The sequence below is a fragment of the Paroedura picta genome, chromosome 12 (assembly GCF_049243985.1).
Source record: "Paroedura picta isolate Pp20150507F chromosome 12, Ppicta_v3.0, whole genome shotgun sequence".
Taxonomy (NCBI): Eukaryota; Metazoa; Chordata; class Lepidosauria; order Squamata; family Gekkonidae; genus Paroedura; species Paroedura picta.
In genome coordinates, this window is record NC_135380.1 from 49,861,174 (window position 1) to 49,870,135 (window position 8,962).

Consider the following 8,962-nt stretch of genomic DNA (forward strand, 5'->3'; position numbering starts at 1 on the left):
AGAGGCAGATTCAGTGGTTGGAGGAAGTGGAACAAGGACTCTGAGATGCAGACATATTTAGATCCCTTCCAACCTCCACCCCATCCCTCAGGACATTAGGGTGAAGGTAAAGGTGAACAACTGCCTCCGACACGGATGCTGTGCAATGCCAGGTCGATTTCTAATAAGATCCAAACCTTGCAAAACTACTTTGCAAATAACAACGTGGACCTGACATGTGTGATGGAGACCTGGGTTAGGGAGGAAGAGACCGTCGCTCATAGAAGAGCTAGCCCCTGCCGGATTCTATGTCCTCCATCAGTCTTGGACTGCGGGGAGGAGAGGAGGGGTGGCAATCCTAATCGAAAAGGACTTCTCCTTCAGGGCTCTCCCCACACCATCAATTCCAGAAATTGATGTGTAGATCTCGGGTGGGACTCAACCGAGAGCATGGCCATCTGGTTGGTATACTGTACACCCAATGCACCTCCAGATACCCTGCCAGCCCTGCTAGAGGAGATGGTGGCCTGGATGCTATAGTTCCCTGGACTCTTAATTCTGGGAGACTTTAATGTCTGTGCTGAGCTACCACCCTCTAGAAATGGGATGGATCTAGTGTCAGCCATGGTGACGCTAGAGCTCTCGAAATTTGTGGTTGACCCTACCTATCAAGCAGGCCACACCCTGAACCTCATTTTCGGCAAGGGGTTGAACATGGATCTGGTCCTGGCTAATGCTATGCCATGGTCAGACCGCTATGCTGCGAAGGCACAGCTAAGGCTGCCACCCACTCCTCAGTTGAGCATCAGGCAGATTTTTTCCCATCTCGCACTTAGCATTTCTGGGGAAGATGTTTGAAAGGGCTTTCTCGGACCAACTGTCAGCATTCTTGGAAGAAGCTTCAGTCTTAGACCCATCTCAGTCAGGTTTCCGGCCCGGCCATAGGGTAGAAACAGAGCTAGTCGTCCTAACAGATTACCTCCATCGCCATTGGACTGGGGAGGGTCGGCGCTGCTCTTATTATTAGACCTCTTAGCAGCGTTTGACACAGGTAACTATGAGCTTCTAGCTCACCGCCTTGCCGATGTCAGGATTAGAGGGACTGTCCTTCAATGGCTGGTCTCTATTCTCTGGGATTGTGGACAGAGGATAGTAATAGGAGAGAGTTTATCAAGCCACCACCAGCTTGCATGTGGAGTCCCTCATGGAGCAGTTCTCTCCAATCCTATTCAACATATTTATGCACCCTCTTGCTCAACTGGTGCAGAAGTTCGGACTGGGTTGTCATCAATATGCCGATGACACCCAGCACTTCCGCCTGATGGATGACTACCCTGATTCTCCCCCAGAAGCATTAGCCAGCTGCTTGGAAGCAGTGATGAGGTGGCTCAAGCAGAGTTGTCTGAACCTCACCCCTTCAAAGATGGAGGTCTGTGGCTGTACAGGAAGGGTCCAAGCAAGGAAGCATGCCCTCCCAACCTGGACAGAGTGCAGCTATCAATGGCTCGCTCCACCAGTAACCTGGGCGAGATTCTCTATGCTTCCCTCTCAATGGAACCTCAGCTCATGAAAGTAGCGCAGCTGGCATTCTATTATCTTTGCCAAGCCAAACTACTAGCACCCTACTTGGTCCTGGAATATTTAGCCACATCGATTGACACAACAGTCACCTCTAGACTGGACTTCCGCTACTCGCTCTACACAGGCCTTCCCTTAACCTTGACCTGGAAACTACAGCTGGTACAGAATGCAGCAACCAGGAACCTCACCACACCACCATGGAGGGCCCACATTCGGCCCATTCTCCAACAGCTACGCTGACTTCCAGTTGAATTCCGAATCAGGCTTAAGGTTTTTGTTGTCACCTTTAAGGGTGTACCTGAGGGACCGCCTTTCTGCCTACACCCCTCAAAGTTTTATGCTCTGCTGCCTGGTGATCCCTGGCCCCAAGGAAGCCTGTATTTTCCCTCTTGTGTGGAGCCAAGGAGTGGGAGTGGGAAGGGAGCTTTAAGAAAAGAGGTCCTAAGCCTTGAACTTGCCCTTATTTCCAATAGGTTAATGAAAAAAACTCCATGAAAAATGGGAACTGAGGCAAAATAAAGAGTAACAAAATTTGTGGCAGGGTATGAACTTCTGTGACTATTCCCCTGCCACAAATTTGGTTTGTCTTTAAGGTGCTACTGGACTCTTGCTCCTTCTTACTGCTACAGATCCAGGGCCTCAGGCCCAAGCCCTAGGAGGAAAGCTTGGAAAAAAGGAGGTTGGAAGAGGGCAGGGAAAGATTCCTGTTGGCATCAGAGGACCCGCAGGAATGGGTTTAAACTGCATGGAGAATGATATTGACTACATACGGGAGGGGGAATTTCACAGTCTGAGTAGTTCAGTAGTGGAATGGAATCAGGAGATGGTGAGTCTTCAAGCAGCAGCTGAACAGATACTTATCCTGGATGCTTGAGGCTGATTCTGCACTGAGCAGGGAGTTGGACTAGGTGGCCTGGAGGGCGCCTTCTATAACATGGCTACCTATCCTGAAGCAAAATACGATTCCTTGGTTCCTGAGGGGGAACAAAAGACGACCTTCCCTTCATAAACAGTTTGGCCAGGTGGCTTTCTAATATGGTTGGTCTGTCAGATGTGCCAGAAAGCAGCATCTTGCAGTTACCCAGACGGCCTCTTTACTGTTCCCATCTCTCTTACCTTTTTTACAACATATTTCTTTCTGGCACCATGTTCTTCTTCCTCTGCTTTTGATTCCACTAATAACATTGTTCCGAGAGCCCCAGGATGCATCTCCTGCAACACCTTCAAAAGGGGACAGGTATGCATAAGTGAAGGGTGGGAGAAAAAGTAAAGAGAAAGGCAGAAGCAGAGTTTTCATGTAGTCTAAATTAGCGATCCCCAACCTGTGGGCTACGGACCACATGTGGTCCTTCGACTAATTGGTGGTGGGCCCCGAAGGACGCCTTCTCCCCCACCCCCCGTCATGAGTTAAACTGTCAGTTTAACTGTCATGAGTTAAAATTTCCATGAAAATAAAATGTTCCTTATGTTCATTGTTGTGGCGTGTCTGTATCTTATTTTGAAGGGATGTTTAAACATTACCATAGCGATCAGAGAGCGTTAGGGGAGTGGTTGAGAGTAGAGGAGTAAACTACGCCCCCCACCGGGCCTCAGTAAAAGGTGTTGAGTGGTCCCCAGTGAGCGGTCCCCGGCGTTGAGTGGACCCCAGTGATAAAAAGGTTGGGGACCACTGGTCTAAATCAACCTTTTTTAGGCTGCGGACCGGTTGGGGGGGAGGGCTATCTGGCCGCTGCACATGCACGGCAGCCCATACGCAAACGCGCATGCACAGCAGGACCGCACATGCGCGTTTGCGCCAAGCACGGCCACAAATGCGCATGCACAGCAATGCATATGCACTCTTCCACCACCACAGATCCAGTTCAAATGATTAATTCAGAATAAGAATGATCAAGGTGTAACTGCCATTTCATGCCAGCTATACAAGTAGGTCTTGATTGACACATTATGACTTGGACTCCGCTCACGGCAGTACGTCCTTCAGATCCAAGGAACCTACCATTTGTTGGCAGAGTTTAAATATGCAAGAGAGTGGAAAGCACCAAGCCACTTAAAAGAACCAAACCATTTTATTTGTAAAGAGAAACAGATAAAGGGGGAAAGAAGAGAGTCTTAGCAATCTTTCTAACCGCTGTTCTTCATTTTCACTACTCAAAAGAGTCTCAAAGTGGCTTTCGAACACCTTCCCATCCTCTCCCTATAACGGACACCCTGTGAGGCAGGTGGGGCTGAGAGAGCTCTGACAGAACTGTTTTGTGAGAACAGCTTTAACAGGGCTGTGAATAGCCCAAGGTTACATGACGAAGAGTGGGGAAATAAACCCAGCCCCCCAGATTAAAGGCCACCACTCTTAACCATGATACCATGCTGTGTGCCCAAAGAAGCAAGACGTCTCCCACTGAGCCAGTCCGGGCACAGGAGGAGATGACTGAGAGTGGTGTGCTTAGTAGAGAGTGGAAACTCAGTGGATGTGATATTCCTGATTTTCAGTAAGGCTCCTGACAAGGTTCCACATGAGGGGTACAATGAAGGACTGCAGACTGGGGGGTTGGGTGGTTAGGAGGATAGAAAAATACAGAGTATTTCATCAGATTGGAGGGAGGAGAACAGCGGGATGGCACAGGTACTGGGTCCAGTAATTCTCAACATTTTTATCAATGACCAGGGTGACATGGTGGAGGGACTCCTCATTAAATTTGCAGATGACACCAAATCGGGAGGAGTAACAAACACCCCAGAAGATAAAAGAGTGTAGAATAGCATCGGCTAGATATCAGGGAAAATTCAGTCAGAGTAGTTCCACTGTTCCTCAGATCTGGTTCAGTGTGCCTCTGTGCCGGAACTGTCTGGAGGGGAACCAGATAGACAAAATCCCTAGGCCTCTGGTCAATCTAGTGGTTTGCAGAGCCAGACAAAGCATTCAGGTTTTCCTTACACTAGGTGGGTAGAGGCTAAACAGTATATGCTGGGCCTAAAATAAAATATTTTCCTGGAAGACCCTGGTGATTTTGACCCCCCCCCCCAGTTTGCTTATCAACATATTTGACCATATCTATGCGACAGTCTTAAACTGGCCTAAGGAGTATTGTCCTGAGAACTATAGTTTAGCAAGAAAGCAGCTGAGCCCCTTGGAATAGAATTCCCAGGACCCTCATCAACGCCCCTTCTCACCGTTCTCCGTCGACCTTTCCTGTAGCGAAAGCCATGGAATTATTACAGTGACGTAAATCAACTGTCAGTCTGTAACACAGCTGTGCCCTTTGTATTTGGTTTTACTTATTTTGGAATAATAATATCAAAACCTCTTGCTTCTCACAGCCACAATCCCAGATGAAGCGTACGACCGCAGCTGCCCAGGTAATTAAATCAGAAGCATGCAGTGAAAAACGAGGAATAATGGGTCCAATAAGCACCTGGACTGTGAGCCCCGCAGAGTGGTTCAGGGTGAGGAACACGAGACAGCCGGGGCTTGCCCAATCGCATCAGATCTCGGAAGCTATGCAGGGTCGGCCCTGGTTAGTATTGGGATGGGAGGCCCCCAAGACATCCAGGGGTGCTGCACAGAGGCCACCTCTGAACATCTCTCACCATGAAAGCCGTATCAGCGGGTGTGATAAGTCAGGTGCCACCTGACAACACTCACTTTCCAGCACTCTCCTGACCAAGCAGTTCTGTCAGGGCTCTCTCAACCCCACCTGCCTCACTTGTGGGGGAAGGGAAGGGGATTGTCAGCCAGTTGAGCTTCACTACGCCTTCTGGTAGTGAAAAGTGGGGTATCAAAACCAATTCTTCTTCAGCTGCTGCTGCTGCTGCTGCTCTGCTTCTAATGCTGGATTAGTGGTTTCACGTCCATCCTCTGTCAGATGACCAGATTGTGCCACATTTGGAGGGACATCTGGGGGCACCTGGCAAATTGTACTTATGTTGCAAGTAAAATATATATATTACAATACTATTTTTGCATTCTATGCGTTCTATGAAAATGTTTGTTGCTCCATATAGACTAAATTTTTAGTCAAGAACCCTCCCCCCCCCCCACTGTTAATGGTTTCCCACTTTAGCAATGTTAAAATCTGGTCAGCTTAGTCAGGAGGCAATTGCAACCCAACCCAGAGGGAGGGCTCCGTCTCCCATTCACGGAGTTCTGAAGCCAGCGCAGCAGAAGAGCCCCCTACCCCTACGCAGCCTCACACCCCCTCAGCATCCCCTTTCACCTGCATCCCAGACAGCCCTGCCGATGACGTGCAGGTACACCCCCCACACACAATGCCATGGCACGACGTTTGAACTGTGTACTGAGCAAGGGTGCCAACTCTGGGTGGGGACATTCCTGGAGATGTTTGGTGGAGCATGAAAAGGGCAGGGTTGGAGATGGCAGGGACCCCAAAAGGGCTTCATGCCACAGAGTCCACCCACCAAAGCGGCCGTTTTTCTCTAGGGGAACTGCTCAGTTGTACCTCTGGGAAGGCTCCAGGCCACAGCTGGAGGTTGGGAACCCCAAAGTGCATGAGGCAGCTTCTTCTCTCTCCCCCACCCTATTGCTGCCAGGCCTAACAGAAGCAGTCCGGGTTCATGTGCTCCATCATATTCCCCCCTCCCCCCTGCAGGCAGCCCTGCCAGGAATGGAGGGGGGGGGTCTCTACCACCGGACGGGACCCCACACCCTGCCCCCACCCCAGGAAGCACTTTGAGAAAAGCTCTTGACTTCCACGATTCCTATTAGGCATCCCTTCTGGCTTTTTGGGACCCATCTGGGGCACTTGCCACGGAGACCAGGGTTCGGATTAAGGTTGCCAACCTCCAGGTCGGGGCTGGAGATTACAACTCACTCCTAGAGGGAAAAGATCCATTGCCCTGGACAAAATGGCTCTTCTGCAGGGTGGGCTCTGTGGCACTGACCTGCTGCGGCCCCTCCTTTCCCCCCAACCTTCATTCTACTCGGGTTCCACCCCCAAATCTACCGGCATTTCCTGGAGTTGGCAACCCTAGTTCAAAACCCCAGTGTGGCGAAACTCACTGGGCGGCTTTGGACTAGTCGGACCCCGAGCCTACCTCACCGGGTTGTTGTGAGGATCAAAGGAGGGGAGCCCGGTCATTCAAGCCCCACGCCCCGCCCCGCCCCCCCCGAACTCCTTGGAGCAGGGGTAGTCAAACTGCGGCCCTCCAGATGTCCATGGACTACAATTCCCAGGAGCCCCTGCCAGCATTCGCTCATGGGAATTGTAGTCCATGGACATCTGGAGGGCCGCAGTTTGACTAGCCCTGCCTTGGAGGAAAGTCGGGCCGGATGAAAACGGCGGGAGAGCGTCGGAAGCAGCCCCCCCCCCGCCCCGGAGCCCCCCGACCTCGTATTTCTCCATGGCCGGTCGGCGGCGGCGGCGGCCCCAACGGCTCCCCCCGACCCTCCCCCCCCCCCCGAAGGCCGCCCCGGCCAGGCAGGCGGTTCTCTGGGCCGCGCCCCCCCCCCCGCGGGTTCCGAGCGCTCTCCGGGGGGGGGGTCTAATGCCCGCCTCGAGGCCAGGCCCGGGATTTAAGCACGTTTTCCTGGGGGAAGCGGCTGTTGTGCGAGGGGGACGTGGCCACCTCCTGGAGACTCCGGAGGAAGAGGAGGGCGGGGGCTTCTGCAGGCTATCAAGCCATCCTGGACGCCCCCCCCCCCCGAAGTGGCCAATTCCCGCAGGGGAACTGACCTCTGCCGGCAACCCCGGGAGAGATGGACGGGGCCCGCCCTCATTAGACCCCCACTGCCCTCCCTGGGCTCCATCCCCCCATCCGTGGACGACCCCCGACCGCGCTCTGTGACAAGGCTTGGAAGGAGCCACTTGGGCCCATAGAAGAGTTGCAGAACTGCAGCTGGCTTCTCATTAGGACCAGCCTAGAGGGGGAATTCTGAAAGAGGAGAGTCCGCACGAGACGGAGAGCTGCTTGAGCCCAGGGGCACCTTGAAGGCCAACCACGTTCCATTCTGGGTATGTGTCTCGTGGGTCTTGCAAGATAGCCCCGGACTCAAAACTTGTTCTGTTGCTTCAGACCAACACGGCTGCCCGCCTGAAGCTAGCAACAGTTTGCGAGGCCGGAGAATGTTCTGGACTGGAGAACATCACGTCATGAGAGTCGCCATAAGTCTGAAGTGACTTGATAGCACTTAACACACACAAAGGGGATTTTTTAAAAAGGGCAAACTAAACCTCTGGTGCATGTTAAAAAAAACATTTTATGAAAAAAGGGGCTTGGGGTTTTGTTAAACAATACTAATTGCTTTATGTATTCTAATAAACTAATGCCTAGAGAAAAAATGTGTGACAGGCAGCTAGGGAAGAAGGAGCCAGGTATTCCGCTGCTGAAGTGGTCAGTGCAGCTTCTTTCTTTCTTTATCTTTGTTATATTTCTGTTCTCGGTGTTTGTGAAGGTATATAACTGCAGGGGAGTGGGGGCTGGGTGTTGATTTTGTCTGTTTATTGTGGGGTGGTAAGTAACTGGAGCTGATTGGATTAGGTGGTTGATTCTTGTGCAAAGAGGGGAGGGACTGTTTGCTTCGGACTGACTGCTGATTCAGCCCTCTGCTGGGTGGACCTTTGCACTATAAAAGGCTCCTGCTGCCCAGGCGTACCTGGGGGTCAAGCCAGAAGCTCCCCTAAGTATTCAGGGCAGTGCAGGAAGACACAAACTCCTTTTGTAATGGACCAAGGCGGCATGCCTGGTGATGGAGCTGAGGCAATCCTAGGCATGGTCTGTGGCACATTTGTGTTTTTACCTCAGGATAACTTGCAGCAAGTGTAAGTTGGTAGCTCTACTAGACGAGAAGGCTAGAGGCACACCTGTCTACACTGAATTCTATAAAGGAGGATGAAGAGTTCTTGGACAGAACTAATGAAGTACGTTTGGGGGAGTAGACATCTCACCAAATGGAGGAGCACACAAAACAGGAGGACAACACGTGAAGAAAAGTTACAAATCGGTGTGGAAAAATGAGATGTTCTGCCCCTTTGACTGTCAGTAATTGATTCCAGGATTTGCCTGAAGATATTGATACAGGACCATAGGAGCAAGGACTATTCCCCAGATCCCCAAAGCTCAAAAGCTTTCATGGGGCCCTTCAGATGAGAGGACTAGAAGATGAGAGGACTTCCCCAGTGTAAGAAGAGGCGGGTGCTGATAATTGAGGATTCCCTACTGAGAGGGATGGAGGCCAAAGTATGTCAGCCGGACTTGCTGTCCTGAGAGGTCTGCTGTCTACGTGGTGCACACATCAAGGATGTCTCCGAAAGGCTGCAAAGGCCCGTAAAGCCCACGGATCATTATCCCTTCCTCCTCATTCATGTGGGAACAAATGATCCTGCCCAGTGCAGCATGGTGCATATTAAAAGAGACTTTGTGGCTCTGGGGGAAAAGGTGAAGGGCC

At 51.4% G+C, this 8,962-nt stretch overlaps 1 protein-coding gene across 5 annotated transcripts in view; it reads right to left on the reverse strand.

Moving 5' to 3' along the window:
* The window catches only part of STKLD1 (serine/threonine kinase like domain containing 1), a 73,357-nt gene extending 66,413 nt beyond the window's left edge, over positions 1-6,944 (reverse strand). For all 5 annotated transcript variants that reach the window (XM_077306746.1, XM_077306750.1, XM_077306749.1 and 2 more), the window contains exons 1-2: positions 6,906-6,944; positions 2,677-2,781 (exon numbers count right to left, since the gene is read on the reverse strand). In XM_077306746.1, the coding sequence (XP_077162861.1) occupies positions 2,677-2,781; positions 6,906-6,920 (120 nt within the window). In that variant the 5' untranslated portion in view covers positions 6,921-6,944. The remainder of the gene's footprint in view (positions 1-2,676; positions 2,782-6,905) is intronic.
* Between the last annotated feature and the right edge of the window lie 2,018 nt (positions 6,945-8,962).